The sequence below is a fragment of the Podarcis liolepis genome, assembly GCF_965112155.1.
Source record: "Podarcis liolepis genome assembly, chromosome: Z".
In the NCBI taxonomy this organism is placed as follows: domain Eukaryota; kingdom Metazoa; phylum Chordata; class Lepidosauria; order Squamata; family Lacertidae; genus Podarcis; species Podarcis liolepis.
Genome location: NC_139570.1, coordinates 33,284,240 through 33,303,862, shown reverse-complemented (window position 1 = coordinate 33,303,862; position 19,623 = coordinate 33,284,240). Strand labels below are relative to the sequence as shown.

At 45.0% G+C, this 19,623-nt stretch overlaps 1 protein-coding gene across 4 annotated transcripts in view; it reads left to right on the top strand.

Annotated features, from left to right (window-relative positions):
* Positions 1–19,623, top strand: part of COL5A1 (collagen type V alpha 1 chain) — a 184,710-nt gene that overhangs the window by 58,138 nt on the left and 106,949 nt on the right. For all 4 annotated transcript variants that reach the window (XR_014521361.1, XM_083484933.1, XM_083484934.1 and 1 more), the window contains exon 5: positions 18,952–19,083. Coding sequence is in view for 3 of the 4 variants with exons in the window: in XM_083484933.1 (XP_083341059.1) it covers positions 18,952–19,083 (132 nt within the window). In the remaining variant the exon portion in view is untranslated. The remainder of the gene's footprint in view (positions 1–18,951; positions 19,084–19,623) is intronic.

The window sequence follows — 19,623 nt, the reverse complement described above, 5'->3', positions numbered from 1 at the left end:
GGTTGGAACACAGCAAACCGGGCATCTGAGCAGGCTGTATTTTCCACACACACCCCACCTCTTAACAAAGAATTCAAGAATGGAATAATTTGGTGAGTGTAAGTAGCTCTTGCTTTAATTGGCCCAGCCTCCTTAGTAACTTTTGGAAGATCAGAGACCATCAGTAGTCTAGGACTGCTGAATTAACAAGACAATTTGGCCTGATCAACTAATTTTTCAAGCGAGCTTCGTGAGTGTCTGAGTTTGGAGGAGCTTTGGGGGAGAACCACTGTCATGAGCCCCCCTCCCTCAGTGAGCCTACCTGCTTGCCCCTATTAAAAAGGATAAGAGCCCTGCTGGATGAGGTCAATGAGCCTTCTGGAAGAAAAGACTTAGAGGAGATATGATAGCCATTTTCAAATATCAAATGAATTCAAGTTACAAGATAGAAGGCTCCAAATAAACATTAGGAAGAACTCTCTGAGGGCAAGAGCTGTTCGACTGTGCAGCAAACTTCTTCCGGAGATTGTGGAGGCTTTTAAGCAGAGGTTGGATGGCCACCAGTCATGGATGCTTTAGCTGAGGTTCTTGCATTGCAGGGGGTTGGACTAGATGACCTTTGGAGGTGCTTTCCAACTGAACAATTATATGACACAGTGAAAAGTTTGGGGAAACTGGAAGATAAATTTAGGCTCATTTTTCCTTAGAATAAGCTCATGCTTGGCTTGGGGGCTCTTCAATGTGTAACACTGGTAAGATTTTGAAAAATTAAACGGCCTGTTTCGCTGGGGCTGTTTTGATGGTTTGGAGGCCGGGGAAAATTTGAATCCCTGGATTAAATGCCGAAACCAAGACCCAATGGCAAATGGGGACTTATGCCAAGGAAGGAAACTTAATATCCAATTGAACAGAGAAAGAAAACACCAGAGTCAGGGGTTGCGACTTAACTCCCGAGAAGCTGCAGAGATGAAACCAGGGTTTGGGCAGCCTTTGGCAGTGCAGAGCCCCTTGAATTTGGCTGACGGAGGCATTTTTGGGATCCCTCTGGGCCCACTCCGTTTCTCCAACAAAAACTTAGCAATTTCCATCACAACAGCAGCCTGTTTTGGATCAAGGGGCCAGTTCGGAGGAGACAGCCGGTTCCCGCATCGATCTGTAGCGGGCAGGGAGGTGCCAGCAACAACATCCCAGTTCCCAGCCTCTATTTGGCAGCCAGCAATAGATGTGGAAAGGATCCGAGCCTTATTCTTGGCTGCTTCAGGACGCCATGTAGGAATGAGAAGTTGGTGGTGGGGAACCAGGAATGGTATTGTGTTTTGCTGGTTCCTGGCTCTGCCTGGTTCTTGTTATAATTTTATGATTGACTATGGTGTCGATCATGCCAACCTTACAAAGTAGCCCACAAACTACCTGGGCTGCCCACACAACACCTATGCGGGATTCTTGAGCTGCAATTCTTGTATTGCAGATGGTTGGCCTAGATAATCCATGGGTTCTCTTCCAACTCTACAATTATATGATTCCAAGTAATTTGTGTGGGGTCAGCTCAATACATTTTTGCTAACCAGAGATAAAGGGAGGAATGTGGCTCAGAGGAAGAACATCTGCTTTGCATGCAGAAGGTCCCAGGTTTGATCCCCAGTGGTGTCCTCATGGTGTGACAGCAGAACACTTCCTTCTGTAAAGTTGGAGAGTTGCCACTACCGCTCAGTGCAGACAGTAGTGACTGAATAGACTGTCTGAAGGCACCTCCTATGCTCCTTTTTAATTCAGCCCATTGTTATACAGAACACTGAGGACTCAAATCTTACGTTATTCTCCTCATCAGCTGTAGGGACAGCATGCCAACCTATGTCCCTTATGTGTCAATCATAGGTCTGTTCCATCCAAGAGAATGCATGAAAACATATGCACATAAAACATACATTTTTTGAACACACCTCTTCCCAGCCTCTCCAGAATTTCAGATAAGGATGTTAAGTCTCTTCCTTTAAATTCCTGGGAGTCCATCTTAGTGAAGACCTTACTTGGAAGGTCAATACAGCCCAGGTGGTTAGGAAGGCCCAACAGAGACTTCATTTCCTTAGGGTCTTTTGAAAGAACAATGTTAGAAAGCAACTGATGATTTCCTTCTATCTGTCCACAATAGAAAGTGTTCTCTCATACTGTATTACGGTGTGGTACGCTGGTTTGACAGCCATGGACAGAAAGTCCCTACAGAGAGTGGTGAAGACAGCACATGATATCATGGGCTGTCCCCTGAGTCTGCTAGATGTCATTGCAAGACACCGTTGCCTCAGAAGAGCGAGGAACAGTCTCAGGGATGACTCAAACCCTGGCCAGCACCTTTTTAATCTCCTGCCCTCAGGCAGGAGATATAGAAGCATGATAAGCCCACCAACAGGTTAAAGAACAGTTTCTGCCTGTGAGCCGTGAGGCTGCTGAATGGAAGGCAGCAACATTGCAGCTGACGTTCGGTGTTGGTAGTTGTACAACAGCACACAGAGTGTAACAAGGACTGAGAGATTGGGGGGGGCTCATTTAATCTCACTTCAAACAAGTGGTACAGTGACAATAAAGTATTTCTATTTTTTTCCCCTATTCTCAGCCCTACCTGGAGAGGCTTTTGGGGTTCAAACTGGGACCTTCTGAATGCAAAGCAGATGCTTAGTCACTCAGCCTTGACCTTTCTCAAATAGATTGTGTATGGAATGGAGATCAAGGAAGGGCTTTTGGTGGTGCCATTGACTTGTGAACATAAGGATATGGATGGCTCAGTTGGTTAGAGCGTCATGCTGATAATGGCAAGGTTGCAAATTCAAGTGCTGTATGGGATAGCTGCATATTCCTGCATTGGATTAGATGATCTTCTGACTCCTTTCCAAGTCTATGGTTTATCATCATAGTTGCCCATACAAAAGGTTTGAAGCCGTATTGTCAAAAACCACTACTCATTTTTACTTATCAGTAAAGTGTGTACGTGTGTGAAATACCTGTGCAAATGCAGGGGGGCATGTTTCACTCATCTCTACGCCTTAACACACTTTCATAACCCCATGCTTGATGGAGGCCATATGATAAATGGTTGGAAAGGGATTTGTATGTCACAGGGGGGCCCAGCCAGAATCATGAGGGTGCTAGCAAAGTCACTTAAATGATGCTGACTGAGTCCAGAGAAAAAAGAAATGCTGATAACGCTTTACTGAGGAAGCAAGGCATGTAATTTGAGCAGAAAGAAACAGATGTTCTATCTTCCTTGAGACCTTGTACATGACAAGGAGATGTTCAACCAGACATGGGAAAGGGTACTCCCTCTCAGCCACACAGCCAATCGGAGCACGGGTACCTCACAAAATAACATTGCACCTTCCCTGGCTGCTAAGCACCATTTCTAACCGCTTCACTCTTGGCCAATTGACTTCCCAGCAGCAGAATTAATTCTTAAATTCCAAACTGAGTGATCCCTGCCTTGCACTTCCAGTGAAGGGTGCAGGAGGTCTTACCTACAAAAAGTACCGTATTTTTTGCACCATAACACTCACTTTTTTCCTCCTAGAAAGTAAGGGAAAATGTCTGTGCGTGTTATGGAGCGAATGCCTGCGGGTGGCGGGGGGGATCTGCTGCAGTCGTGAGCAGAGGATCCATGGTTCCCCTTCCTTTCCTCCTCCATGGTTACAAAGCATGGATCCACATGGATCCTCAGGATTTTTGCATTGGGCTACTCCAAACTCACTGTCAGATCACATGTCTGTGGCCACAGCATGAACCACAAAAATCATATACCCACTATTTTGTTTAGAATATTTTTTTCTTGTTTTCCTCCTCTAAAAACTACGTGCGTGTTATGGTCTGGTGCGTGTTATAGAGCGAAAAATATGGTAGATACAAAAATCACCCAGATTTTAAGATCTATAACAAATGGGAAAACAAGGTTTGACATTATTTGTCCTGTTCTTTTTCCTTTTTATAGGCTCAAGAGAGGTACTTGAAAGGCTTTGTCGTTTTTGTTAAAATAGATTTCTGCAGAAAGAGAGAATATGGATTTATGGGCAGCAGACTTGACAGTGTACAGGCAGGAGAAACAAAATAAACTAGCTTCCAAATTGCAACCAAACCACTTTTGCAGACTGGAAAATATTAGGATGGGCTGTTTAGGATGGACTATTTTGGTATCTGATTTTTTTTCCCCATTCTGCTTTTTTTTTTTTAAATTGCACTGCCATTTTGCCTGGTTTGGCTGAGGTCAAATCAATCCACTACAAGATGCTTGTAATGATAGAGCTTGTAATTTGTTGACACCCCCTTAATGTTCAGAAGTCGACAATTTGAGGACTTACCCCTGAGTCACATTACGTAGGCAGTTCCTTAGGTCTTCACTTTTGAGTTCTAGCAGAGATTACAGGAGGCTCCTCTGAATGAAGTTTCTTTAGAAAACTGCTACTCAGTCCTGGTGCCTGTTGGTTGGACTCAGAAACATTACAATACTCCTTGAAAATGTTTGCTCTCTCTAGAATTGTTGTTGCAGAAGGAACAACACCCTCAAAAGGTGGTAGTGATGAGAAGAGGAGGAGTCTCAAAATAGGACAGGGGATATGAGCTGTGACAACACCTATCCCATAAGCGGTGTCACTGCATCTTCTCCACTATGAAGAACCTTCCATAGAGTGACACCGCCCAGACTGACCATTGGTTCCTTCTGGGCAGGAAGCAGTATAAAATGACTTCCTGTTTCAGGAGTTTATTTATATGAGTTTGAGAGTCAAGGTCTACTTGTGCTCTAGTGTCTGGTACTGATCTTTAGTCCTCTTGACACCTGGTCATTAGTCTGGTTCAGTTCTAAGGCAGCTTTCTATGTTCTTACTTAATTCAGTCCTTGATTCAGAACTATGAGAACTACTATCTTGCTTTGTTTGGGGATGCAGCTAGGTGCCAGAGTACCTACTCTGCATGTAGCAGGTCCCAGGTTCAATTTCCAGAATCTCCAGAAAGGGCTAGGAGAGAACCCCACTACCAGAAACCCTGGAGAGTGACTGTTGGTCAAAGTAGATCAAGCTAGATAGACCAAGCATCCGACTTGAGATAAGGCAGCTTCTTACATTGCTATTTAACTCTTTAACTCTTCTTACATTGCTATTTAACTCTTTCCTTATTTCAGAGCCATAAGGACTAGAGTCGTATTTATTTTTATGGGAAGGTCTGTAGCTCAGTGGTAGTGCATATTATTATTATTATTAGTATTACTACTACTACTACTACTACTACTATTTTGCATGCAAAAGGTCCCAGGTCCAATTTTCCACTGGCATCTCCAGGTAGGGCTGGGATGGTCTCCTGTCTGAAACCCTGGTTAAGTATTTTCGGGTTGTGCTCCGCAGCGACCCGGAAGTAATGGAGCACGTTACTTCCAGGCTTCGCTACTCACGCATGCACACTCGAAGTGTTACGTTCTACTCAGGATGCGAACGGGGCTCCGGATGTACCACTGTACTGAGCTAGATGCACCCAGTTCTCTCCAAGCACCATCATTGTAACAATAACAGCAATCCCTGCTAGCTCATGTTAAAAGTCTTTCCAGCAGAGGAAGAAAATGTTGACTGGAATGTGGTGAAATTTGAATGAAAAGTCACACCGCTTAAATAACAACGCACATACACACACACATGCCCTAGCTGTTTTGGATTCTGTGGCTTTTCTCCATGTGTTTTCATGTGTTTTCAATCAGCCAGGGTTTTGGAACAGGAGCCCAGAATGCCTTGCTCCATTCGAGGCGAGAGAGAGGAAAATGCTGATCTTGCAGATGTAATAACAGAAAGAGCTGTTCCCCCCTCCACTGCCCCGTAGCAGAAGAATGACATCTGAGAGCTCAAATAAATCAGCCTTCCTTAAATCAACCTTCCTTCCCCTTTAAAGGAGCATGAATTGGTAACTAAATATTACTCTAACAAAAGAAAGAGAAGAAGGAACTGCCGAGCGTGTGTGTTTGTGTGTGCTGCTTATTCAATCATCACACCAACCCACTACATTTTTGGCCCAGTGACTGAGAGTCGGCTGTAGAATTGTTATTTTTCTTATTATTTCAGCTATTTATATACTGGAATTTTGAAGGAGAGAGGAGAAGGCTATCAATGGATACTAGACTCTACAGTGAAAAGAAATCTTATGCCAGAAATTCTGGAGAAGTGCTGCTAGCCAGTGCAGACAATATTGAGCTAGATGGACCAGGGGTCTGACTCAGTTGAAGGCAGCTTCCCATGCTCCCATCCCTTTCTTCTGAATGATGAGGACTAGAATCTGATATTGTTTATAAGGAAAGGACCATGGCCCAGTGGTTAGAATGTCTGCTTGACATGCAGAACGTCTCGGGTTCAGTCCCCAATGGCATATCCATATAGATCTGGAAGAGACCCCTGCCTGAAAGTCTGGAGAGCTTCTTGCCAACTGCTCCTCAAATCCTGGTGTTAGTTGTTTTACACAAAAGCTCCCATCAGTCCCAGCTGGTCCAGAGCATCTGGCAGACTTTGGGTTGGAAAGGCAACGCTGAGCTATGTGGGTCATTAGTATGACCTGGTATAATGGTCCTATATGATCTGCAAGACCAGATCAAGGATTCATTCAGGGGTGCAACAGACATCAGGGTGAGCACCTTGGTCTCCCTCTCAGTTTTAATTGTTTAACTTGATTACTTGCTGGATCGTGTCATCTGATTTTCAAGCCGTATTGGAATTGCTGTTATGCAAGTGCATTAAATTCATACGGACTCTTATTTCAGAAAAGGGTATTAAGGGGGCAGAGTGACTGGCCTGTGTGGAAAAGTTGCAGCATTTGGGACTTTTCAGTTTAGAGAAAAGGCAAGTAAGAGGCAATATGATGGGAGTTTATAAAATTATGCATGGCATGGAGAAAGTGGCTAGAGAAAAGTCCGTCCCTCCCCCCTCATAATACGAGGACTCATGGGTATCCAGTGAAGCTGAATGTTGGAAGATTCAGGACTGATGAAAGAAAGGCCTTCATACAGCTCATAGTTACATCATGGAACTGCCCTCCACCCCCCCATGAGGCAATGATGGCTTTAAAAGAGGACTGGACAAATTCATGGAGGAGAAGAGGGCTACTGAGAGTTTATTAGTCACAATGGCTGTTCCCTGCCTCCACATTAGAGACAGCAGTGCTTCTGAAAACCAGTTGTTGGGAACAGCAGGAAGGGAAAGTGCTCTTGTGCTTAAATCCTGCTTCCAGATTTCCCAAAAGAGGCACCTGGTTGGCAACTGTGAGAACAGGGTGCTGGACTAGATGGACTAGCAGCCTCTTCTTATCCTCTAATTTTATCTACAGTCATACCTCGAGTTACAGCCGCTTCAGGTTGTGTTTTTCGGGTTGCGGTCCACCAAAACCCAAAAGTACTGGAACGGGTTACTTCCAGGTTTTGGCAGTTGCGCATGCGCAGAAGCACTAAATCGCACTTTGCACATGTGCAGAAGCACTGGATCACAACTCGCATGTGCACAGATGCACAGACGTGGGTTGCGAACGCTGCGGGTTGTGAATGTGCATCCCGCATGGATCATGTTCACAACCCAAGTGTCCACTGTATTTATTTATTTAAGTACATTAATACGGACTCATTTTCCCAAGTGCATTACTGTCTACCACTGAACTGGAATGATAGTGCTCAGGCAATCCATTTCTGGAGTCAGCCTGGAGTCACTAAAACTGTCACAGTGATGAGTGCAAGCAAATAGCCTAGTTTACTGTGAGCAAATTGGCATGGCATTTTAAGCACAGCATTTTAAGACTTGGCCGGCGATGATCAGTTAGCGCCCCTCATTCGCCAGAGCCTTGCCAGTCTCAGTTTGTCAAGAGTTGAGGTCCTGCTGTACTGATGCTGTCTGCTGAGCAATGTGCTTTTGCCAGTAGTGTCTTATTCCATTGGGTGAGCCATCAGTGATGGACTGGAGCTGGGAATGTTGTGCATGTCTCCTAGCCTTATACAATGCAACGTAAGCCACTTCTAAGTGGTTGGTAGATCAGCATGGTGGCAAATGCATGTATTTCTGCCTCCCCCCCCTTTTTTTTTAGAGGGTGTGATAACTCAGCGGGACATGCCCAGGCTTCATTCCTTTGGCTCTTCCTTTCTGCTGCTAGGTTACTTCTGGGTGTCCATGAAACCCAATGCTAGCAGAGGGGAGAAAAACCTTTCTCCATCCACTTTCTCCATGCGCTGCATCAATTTATTACCTTCTATCATGCCATCTCTTGCTTGCCTTTTCTCTAAACTGAAAAGTCCCAGAAACTGCAATGTTTCTTCATGGGGAAATTGCTCTATCTGCCTTTGACCATTTTGGCTGCCATTTCCTGAACCATCCTATCCTTGATGGGGTTGGGCATCTGGACAGCTTTATCTGGAAAGAGGGTGCTCGTCCAGGAGGAAAGACTCTTCCGTTTTCATCAGAAACCTGGTGAACTTTGTCATTTGCCAGAAGTATTTCACTCCCATCAGAAGTCTCTGGCATCTTTGTTGAAATTGTCCAAAGCTTAGCAACCTGGATTATATACAGCTATGGAAAGATATTTTGGGGCAGAGGTGAATGATGCATATTGTTATAGGCCACCCCAATCCATGCTGAGCTGTGCATGGGATTCCAGGGGTCTTGACCCCAACTGCGCTCCTTTGGACGAGTGATATTGCGGTGGAGACTGCCGTGCCTTTAGAAATATGGTTTAGTTAAACATGAGGGTGAAAAAGGAGAGCGCAAAATATGGTTTGAAGCTCAACATCAAAAAAACGAAGATCATGGCCACTGGTCCCATCACCTCCTGGCAAATAGAAGGAAAGAAATGGAGGCAGTGAGAGATTTTACTTTATTGGGCTCCATGATCACTGCAGATGGTGACAGCAGCCACGAAATTAAAAGATGCCTGCTTCTTGGGAGAAAAGCAACGACAAACCTAGACAGCATCTTAAAAAGCAGAGACATTACCTTGCCAACAAAGGTCCATATAGTTAAAGCTATGGTTTTCCCAGTAGTGATGTATGGAAGTGAGAGCTGGACCATAAAGAAGGCTGATCGCCAAAGAATTGATGCTTTTGAATTATGGTGCTGGAGAAGACTCTTGAGAGTCCCATGGACTGCAAGAAGATCAAACATATCCATTCTTAAGGAAATCAGCCCTGAGTGCTCACTGGAAGGACAGATCGTGAAGCTGAGGCTCCAATACTTTGGCCACCTCATGAGAAGAGAAGACTCCCTGGAAAAGACCCTGATGTTGGGAAAGATGAAGGGCACAAGGAGAAGGGGACGACAGAGGACAAGATGGTTGGATAGTGTTCTTGAAGCTACCAGCATGAGTTTGACCCAACTGCGGGAGGCAGTGGAGGACAGGAGTGCCTGGCGTGCTCTGGTCCATGGGGTCATGAAGAGTCGGACACAACTAAATGACTAAACAACAACAAATTCAGTCCACACAGAGGGAGTACATCTCAAGAGGAGCTTGCTCCCCACAGTCGTGCAGCACTGGAGTCCAAGGCATCCCTCCCAGCCTGCCTTCAGCCAGCCGGCCAAGACCATTCTGCCCTTTCTCAGCTATTCCAAGCCTCATAGCAAAGGCCCCCCAACTATTCCTGACACCTCACACCCAGTTACTCTGGCAACATTCTAAATCCCCTATGTCTGTTCACACCTCAGGGCAAGTGGGGAAAAGACTGTTCTCTTGACTTGCCAGTGGCCCTCAGTGGGTCTGTATTGATTCTTAATTGTCCTTAATTGGTCAGATTGTTTTGCATAGACTAGCCCAGGAATTCCTCTACAGCTTGAATTTTCCTTTCATATCGCAAATAATCAAAATGCTACCATTTATTAATTTCTACTATTCACTAATAGACCCCAATGCCTCATATCTCTAACTATATATTTGACATCTCCCTGCCAGGGATGATAGTGGGTGGGAGAAGATAGGTTTTCTCCTGATATGTTTGGATTAAGACTTTGAGGGGGTCTGGTAGCCATCAGCCAGGAAGTAACACGAATTAACCTTATGACCTCTGCAAATCTCAGCTGCTAAATACAGAGCAATAGGTTATTCTCAGAGTTGTCTGGTTGGGTGAAGATTTGGGAAGAGCCATGTTTAGAAAGTAAGCCTGCACAACAAGCTTTGCAGATTGTGTGTGTGTGTGTGTGTGTGTGTGTCTTACACACAGACACACAGGTAGGTAGCTGTGTTGGTCTGACACAGTCGAAATAAATTAAAAAATTGTCCAGTAGTACCTTAAAGGTAAAGGTAAAGGGACCCTTGACCATTAAGTCCAGCCGCGAATGACTCTGGGGTTGCAGCGCTCATCTCGTTTTTCTGGCCAAGGGACCCTGCGTTTGTCCGCAGCCAGCTTCCGGGTCACGTGGCCAGCATGACTTAGCAACTTCTGGTGAACCAGAGCAGCACATGGAAATGCCGTTTACCTTCCCGCCGGAGCAGTACCTATTTATCTACTTGCACTTTGATGTGCTTTCAAACTGCTAGGTTGGCAGGAGCAGGGACCAGGTGACGGGAGCTCTCCCCATCGCGGGGATTCGAATCACTGACCTTCTGATCGGCAAGCCCTAGGCTCTGTGGTTTAGACCACAGCACCACCAACCCCCTTCGTAAAGGTAAAGGGACCCTAGACCGATAAGTCCAGTCGCGAACGATTCTGGGGTTGTAGCGCTCATCACGCCGCTTTCGTGTGCATGCGCACTTCTTCAGATACACTGAAACAGAAGTCGCCAGACCCTTATATATAGTGGGAGGGTGGAGTGGGGTTTTTCTCAGAAGGGTAGTAGGAGATGGGTGATTGACTCAATGGGTATGGTAAACCTGTTGATGACTGTTAACGTCTGCAATTAGTCCTACAGCTGTGCATGCGCAGGTTGCAATTCGGCACTTCTGTGCATGTGCAAGCACAATCGCCAAAACCTGGAAGTAACCCATTCCTGTACTTCTGGGTTTGGCACAGTGCGCAACCCGAAATTGCGCAACCTGAAGCGCCTGTAACCCAAGGTATGACTGTATTGGATTCTTGGCTCATTACACATGCTAAAACTATTTTTGGTCATCTGCATACTATCTCTTGCTTTTTCCTGTAGGACTAATTGCAGTCGTTAACAGTCATCAACAGGTTTACCATACCCATTGAGTCACTTAGCCATCACCTACTACCCTTCTGAGAAAAACCCCACCCCGCCCTCCCACTATATATAAGGGTCTGGTGACTTCTGTTTCAGTGTATCTGAAAAAGTGTGCATGCACATGAAAGCTTATGCAGGGGTAGGCAAGGTTTACCTCACCTGGGCCAGTTCACTCCAGCGAAGATCCCTCTGTGGACTGGATTGCGCTTGCGCATGAGCGCCCACACCTGCAATTTCCAGTGTCTGTGCAGACATGATTTCTGACACCTGCATCTGCGCAGATGCGATTTCTGGTGCCGCGGAAGCAAGTCCCTGTGCTGCACTGCGTTGGTTTAGCGCAGCGCGTGGGGACTCGTTGAGCGGGCGGCTTGGTTCGGTGGTGGCTCATGGGTCAGTTAAATAACCCCCGTGGGCCGCTTTTGGCCCATGGGCCTTAGGTTGCCTACCCCTTGCTTATACCCAGAACAAACTTAGTTGGTCTCTAAGGTGCTGCTGGAGAATTTTTTAATTTATTTCAACACATACACAAACAGAGAGAGTAATTTCCTCACATTCATTTCTCTGTCACTGAGGCACATACAGCATCTCAGCTGAGGGCATGGCAGATGCAATGGGAACAGGGATAGGCATTATTTTATTTATTGCATTTATGCCCACCTTTTCTCCAAGGAGTCAGGGTGGAATCCAAGGTTCTCCCCCACCCCTTTTAAACCCTACAACACCCTGCAAGGTGGGTTAGGCTGAGAGGCAGTGACTGGCCCCCGAGTTCACACTCAGTGAGCATCATGGCAAAGAGGGGATTTGAACCCTGGTCTCCCAGGTCCTAGTCCAGCACTCTAACCACAATGCCACCCTGGTTCTCCTAACCAAACAGTGTCCCTGCATGCTTCCTTTAATCACTCCACTCTCTGCTCCCCCTATACCTAGAGATTTTGATAAACCATGACTGGGTACAAGCTGGAAATTTGCAGGGGAAGCCCTAATCATCATAATCACATTACTACTACTACTACTACTACTACTACTACTACTACTACTACTATTGTTATTGTTATTATTCACCCTTCACCTTAAGGTCCAACATGGGTTACAGCATTACAACACAATATTAAAAACAGTTAAAAACAACTTACAGGGGAAAAAATAACAGAATATATTACCCACCACCCACCCTAAGGTTCTGAGATGGGTTACAACAATTAAAAACAGTTTAAAACAATTTACAATCAGAGAAATAAGGTGGGTTATACTGCAATAAAAGCAAAAAAAACCTATACAACAAAGCCATTATTGTTTTTGTTTTTGTTGTTATTTGAACAGACATCAGTTAACCATTGTGGGAGAATGCATTCTTACTTGCCTACATAGGCCTGGCAGAATTGAAAAGTTTTCAGCAGGCATTTAAAAGTTGGCACAGAAGGTGCCCGCTGAATCTCTAGCAGCAGAGAGTTCCACAGGGATGGCACTCAAGGCTCTATATACCCCCCCCCCCAGGTGTCAGAAGGCAGGATAAGGAGGTGCATCTTCAGTACAGTGGTGCCTCGCAAGTCTCTTTTCTTGCATTTTTTCGTCTTGCGAAGCACGGCTATTAGCGGCTTAGCGGCTATTAATGGCTTAGCGGCTTAGCGGCTATTAACAGCTTAGCAGCTTTAAGAAAAAGGAAACAAACTCGCAAGAACTCGCAAGACGTTTTGTCTTGCGAAGCAAGCCCATAGGGAAATTCGTCTTGTGGAACGACTCAAAAAAACGGAAAACTCTTTCGTCTTGCGCGTTTTTCGTCATGTGAGGCATTCGTCTTGCGAGGTACCACTGTATCATCCAGAAGTTTCAGTATCATCTGGAAGCAATGAAGGTGTCAGATGCATCTGTGTGGGGATATTGTTCCACAGCTTAAGGGCCTCCTCCCCTGGGCTGCCACCTTCTGAACTTCTGAGGGCAGAGGAAGAGCTAAAAGGGCCCCCTCTGCTGATCAGCTAGCTGGCAGCAGACTATTTATTTGGAACCTACATTTGTGTCCACCACCCACATGCCTTCTAAATATTGAGCTCAGAGGATTTCAAGGATCTTTTTGCTAGAAACATAACCTGTGTTTGTTTGTGAATACTGGCAACTCCCCATTTACGTGGGGGTTACACTCTGGGCTCTCCAAGCTCTTAAGTGAAATGCATACCCTCCAACACTTCTCCAATGGAAACAGAGACGTCCCATTCCATAATGATAATTTTACTATTTATACCCCACACATCTTACTGGGTTGCACCAGCCACCCTGGGCAGCTTCCAACATATATAAAAACATAAAGCATTATTATTATTATTATTATTATTATTATTATTATTATTATTATACTTCCCTATAGAGGATTGCCTTCAGATGGCTGGGGGTGTGTGTGTGGATTGGATAGCTCCATACTCTCCAACGTGTCTTCAATGAAAATAGGGACATCCTAATTCAAAACAGGACATTTCAGGATCAAATCAGAAACCAGTACAGCTTCTCTAAATCAGGGATGTCCCTGGAAAATAGGGTCTGGAAGTGGTGTAAGTGGGAAGCACCCTGGAGAGTCCTCATTGCTCATGAGGAGACCTTTCCCTGTCACTCTCATTTCGTACAATAAATAAACCTTTTAAAATTCATTTTTTGTGTGAACCTTTTGGGGCATAAGGTTCAGTTTAAGGTTAACTCCCCACTTGCGTGTGATCACACACACAAACAGCGCTTGGAACCCAAAAGTGGTGGGCAGCTCATGAGGAGACCCTCCCCAGAACCCACTCTAGGGAAGGTCTCCTCGTGAGCCGGTGGTGCATGGAGGCTTTGTTGAGGCTGATCAGTGCACATGGTAGTGCAGCAGACTCTTTCCTGTGCTCAGCTGAGCAGCCTCAACAAAGCCCTGCTGCACCTCTGGCTTGCGAGGAGAGGGAGGGTCTCCTCGTGAGTCGCCTGCCACTTCCAGATTCCCAGCACTGCACGCGTATGCGGTTACGTGAAAGTATATCACATGCAAGTGGGGAGTTGCCTGTATGTGTTTCACCTTAACCTTACGGCCCAAAAGTTTCACACGTAAATGAATTTTTAAAAGGTTGATTTATTACATGAAATGACAGTGGCAGAGTATCTGGATGCTGCTTCAGACATCAGAGTTACAGTACAGTGGTGCCTCGCAAGACGAAATTAATCCGTTCCACGAGTCTCTTCATCTTGCGGTTTTTTCATTTTGCGAAGCACGGCTATTAGCAGCTTAGTGGCTATTAGCGGCTTAGCGGCTATTAACAGCTTAGCGGCTTAGCGGCTTTAAGAAAAAGGAAACAAACTCGCAAGAACTCGCAAGACGTTTCGTCTTGCGAAGCAAGCCCATAGGGAAATTCGTCTTGCGGAACGACTCAAAAAACGGAAAACTCTTTCGTCTTGCGCGTTTTTCGTCTTGCGAGGCATTCGTCTTGCGAGGTACCACTGTATAAGTAGTACAGTACAGTACATACTGATCAAGAAGTTGCAGTTACTGCAGAATGCTGCAGCACGATTGCTGACAGGAGTGAGGCCTTGTCCACGTATCTGCACTAGTAGCCGATTTGCTTCTGGGTCAAGTTCAAGGTGTTGCTATTAGTATATAAAACCTGACCCTGAGATCACCTTACTGCATAGGTGCCCATTTGACCGATCTGATCAGCAGAATTGGCGCTACTACAGTTTCCACATAGTACCTGTTGCACATTTAGGGGGGGGGGGATATTTTAGTGTGGCAGGACTTATACCCTGGAACTCCCTGCCTATTGACATCAGGCAGGTGCCTTCATTGCACTCTTTTTGGCACGTGCTAAAACATTCTGTTTAGTCAAGCCTCCCCGGATGTTTCAAAGGTTGATGTGATGAATTTTGATTTGTTTCCATCCACTGTTGCTTTAACTTCTTGTATGTTTTACAGTATTGTTGTAAGCTTTACTGGTGATAATTTTATTTTTTATTTTTTTGTAAACTGCTTTGAGGTTTTTTTTTTAATTTCCACAATTAGGCAGCATATACATTTTATAAAATAATAAACAAGCAAACAAATACAGTGGTACCTCGGGTTAAGAACTTAATTCATTCTGGAGGTCTGTTGTTAACCTGAAACTGTTCTTAACCTGAGGTACCACTTTAGCTAATGGGCCTCCTGCTGCCACCATGCCGCCAGAGCACGATTTCTGTTCTCATCCTGAGGTAAAGTTCTTAACCTGAGGTACTATTTCTGGGTTAGCGGAGTCTGTAACCTGAAGTGTCTTGTAAACTGAAGCGTCTGTAACCTGAGTTACCACTGTAAAGCACACATTGAGTTAAAGAGTAAAAGAAGGAGACCTATCAAAAGCCTAAAGAGAGAGTAACTCTGACATTTTTCAGAGACTCATATGTGAAGTAGAAAAGGGAGGGGAAAGGGTAAACCTGTCCGGAAGTGAAGGAGAGTGTCAAGCTTGTCCTTGAGAATGCAGATTGAAAAGGCGGCACATGTTGAAGCTGTGAGAGCTAACCAACCATGGACAATCTGGGGCTTAAATACTATTCTGAGCCCATGTTAGGTTATGGACAAGGGATGAGTGATTTGCATTAACACCTATATTCCTTTGTTCTGTTGTTTCTTTTCCGTTAAGTTCCTGTCTGCTGGTTATTCTGTTTTTCCTTAGTTGGTAACTGAAAGAATACAATCCCAGTGAGAAATTACTAAACTGGTTATCTTTATTTCTTGAGTTCTGAATTTACCATATTTTTCGCTCTATAACACGCACCCGACCATAACACGCACATAGTTTTTAGAGGAGGAAAACAAGAAAAAAAATATTCTAAATGAAACAGTGGATGTATGATTTTTGTGGTTCATGCTGTGGCCACAGACGTGTGATCTGACGGTGAGTTTGGGGTAGCCCAATGCAAAAATCCTGAGGATCCATGTGGATCCATGCTTTGTAACCACGTTTTTGCACCACTGCGGCCCCAGGCAACAGTGGGTGTGTGATTTTTTTGGTGCAAGCTGTAGCCATGGACATGCTATGTGAACTGATGGTGAATTTGGGGTGACCCAGTGCAAAAATCCTGAGGATCCATGTGGAGGGACTGCAGCAGAGGGACTGCAGCAGATCCCCCCGCCATCCGTGGGCATTCGCTCCATAACACGCACAGACATTTCCCCTTACTTTCTAGGAGGAAAAAAGTGAGTGTTATGGAGCAAAAAATACGGTACCTCACTACTGCCTATGTGGAACTCATTCATTTTACAGGAGATGCAAATTAAATTTTGCTCGTGACACCAGATTGCTGTCCTGATCTTTACATAAAATCATAGGAGATCAGGAAGCCTTCCAGAACACAAGAAATTTCACCGAGGGGTATATTTTATATCAGGTTTATGCCAACAGTAATGAACAATAGGAAAAGCTAAGATTGGCATGCACCGACTGGCACCTGTCCTGGACCATGAAGCCCCTTGGTCTTTTGAGGGCCTCTTTGCCCTGATCTTGAGTGACTGCTCTGATGCCCTCCTATTGGCAGGGCCAGATTGTGGCTGTGATGCTGTCCACCTCCCTCCAGATGTTCTCGCTGTCTGGATAAATTTGGTCATTGGCATGGGAAAGCGAGCAAGAGTGGTCTGTTTACACACCTTCACGTCCAGCCAGGGCTAAAGTGAATTTTTGACCATCAGCCAAACAACAGCAAAATGGGTTTGCTGAGGCTTGGTGTTGGAGCCAAATTGAAAAAACGAGAAAGGGAAGAGAAGCCACATAATATCCTTCTAAGGATGCACATTTTTGCACATTATTATTATTATTATTATTATTATTATTATTATTATTATAAAAAAACTCTTCTAAGGGCTGGTTTGCCTAGGAAACTGTAAGGCCTGGTGGTCAGGCCTATTATGGATGAGACACTTCTGTTTGTTCCCTGTGGGTTAAGGGAGAGGAAAGGCGGGGTGGAAAATGAGAAGGGGTGGCTCCACGTACTCCTTGCTCTGTCCCTTGACAGATTACCTCTGAGATTATGCAGCCATCCACACACACACACACACACACACACACACACACACACACATAGAGAGAGAGAGGGAGAGAAAATTTCAGTTGTACAAGATAAAGTGAAAAAAGAGAAAAAGAAGAAAGTACAAAGAAAAAGAAGAAAAAGTGCAATAAAAATACATAGTATAGCAGAATAAATGTTACACTTTCATGCATATTATATAGGTAAAAAGGTAAAGGTACCCCTGACCATTAGGTCCAGTCGTGGCCGACTCTGGGGTTGCGGCGCTCATCTCGCTTTATTGGGTGAGGGGGCCAGCGTAACTAAGCCACTTCTGGCGAACCAGAGCAGTGCACGGAAACGCCGTTTACCTTTCCGCCGGAGCAGTAGATACCATATTTTTCGCCCTATAGGACGCACCGTCCCATAAGGCGCACCTAGTTTTTGGGGGGGGAAATAAAGGGGGGGAATTATTTTTTCCCCCAGGCGTGGGGCCGGGGGCGGGGGAGGCCTGAGCTTCCCCCGACCCCAGCCCCCAAACAGGCAGCTCTCTGCAAGCCGTAGGAGCCCAGCGCTAGCTCCCGCTGCTTGTGGAGAGGTCCGCGAAGCCTGGACGCGCTGATCTCAGCGCGCGCAGGCTTCGGCATGCAGGCAACTCTCCGCAAGCAGCGGGAGCGCTCCCGCTGCTTGCGGAGAGGTCCGCGAAGCCTGGAGAGCGAGAGGGGTCGGTGCGCACCGACCCCTCTCGCTCTCCAGGCTTCAGCCAAAGCCTGCATTCGCCCCATAGGACGCACACACATTTCCCCTTCATTTTTGGAGGGGAAAAAGTGCATCCTATAGGGCGGAAAATACGGTAAGTACAATTATTCTCCTAATACGTATATAATTGTTGATAACCTACAATGTTCATTCCAAATGTCAATATGTTTATCCAAACAGAGTCTGTATCTTTAAGCAATCCATTCATATGTTGCATGTGCTGTCATGTCTTTAGTCCATTGATTAAAGGGGACCATAATGTTATTCTTCCAGTTCATCAATACCAGTCTTTTGGCCATAGTTGGGGCACGTAGAATCTATTTTCACTCTTCAGTTGTCAACTTCCATACAATAGGTATATAATTCAAAAGAAAGGGTATGCAGCCCTTGACAATAAAAATACAGTTCCCTGCTCACAGCCCAGGTGATGGGGATGGTGTCCATCTTCTCTCTCTCTCTCTTAATAAACTTTATTAAACAAGAAGATATCTTAAAATACACACAAAACAAACATACAGTACAAACATTCTATAAGAAAAAAGAACTTAATTACATATAGAATAAAAAATAGTAAAAGAAAGAAACTTCCGACTAAACCCATTGTACTATTTTGCATTCAATTTTTTTCACACAGTTTCTTATTAATATTTTTCTATATCTTAGCTTAAACTTTTTAAAATACTTCCTATACCCTTTGAGATGTTCCTTAATCATTATCCATTCCTTGTTACGTAACATCTTGTGTTGAGTTTCCTCTTACTGTCCCAGTTCTCCTTGCTAGCTGTAAATACTCTATTAATTTGGCTTGCCATTCAATCTTTGAAGGGATGGTATCACTTTTCCAACTTCTTGCTATTAGAATCCTTGCTGCAGTTGCTGAATACATGAATAATGGTCTGATTTTATTCTTGATCTCTGATGTCATGATTCCTAATAAAAATGCCTCGGGTCTTTTAGTGAATGGGATCTTAAACATTTTCTTTAACTCATTATAGACGGTGGGTGTCCGCCTTGCCACAGTGTGGTGTCCCATCCTTTTGTGTCATATGCATCTTTTCTGTCTCTCTCCTCCCAGGGTGACATCCAGCAGCTCTTCGTGGTAGCAGACCACCGAGCAGCCTACGACTATTGTGAGCACTACAGCCCAGATTGTGACACAGCTGTCCCAGATGCGCCGCAGTCCCAGGACCCCAACCCTGATGAATACGTAAGTGGAAAGAGATGAACGACTGCCACAATGTTGGTGCAAAATCTGGAGGCAGCCTGCTGGCTCAGCAGGGAGACAGAAGATCCATTGCTCCCCATGGAATCCAGAGCAAGGGATGGCAAGGCAACCCCAGTGCAACCCCTTCATGGAAGTGGAGTGATGAGCTGAAACCACCTCTTCCCCAAAAAAACACACACTACTTTTCTATGGGGAGGGAGGGATCCGCCTCTGCTTCAGTTTCACATGGGTTTATTCATAAACCCACTCCAGTCTGTTTTAGATACCATTCGACTCAGGGTAGACCCACTGAAATTAATTGAAATTTATTTTAATGGGTCTACTCAGAGTAAAACTAAGGTGAATATCACCCTGATTTTTTTGCTTTAAATACCTACGAAAATTCTAAGTGGTTAACAAATTGTCTTTTTTTTAACATGGGCTGTCTTTACAAGCAAGTGTAGCAGACTTTGTGTAAGCATATACACCATGCATTCAAAGCATATTCCTTCCTGCAAAGAATCCTAGGAATGTTAGTTCACC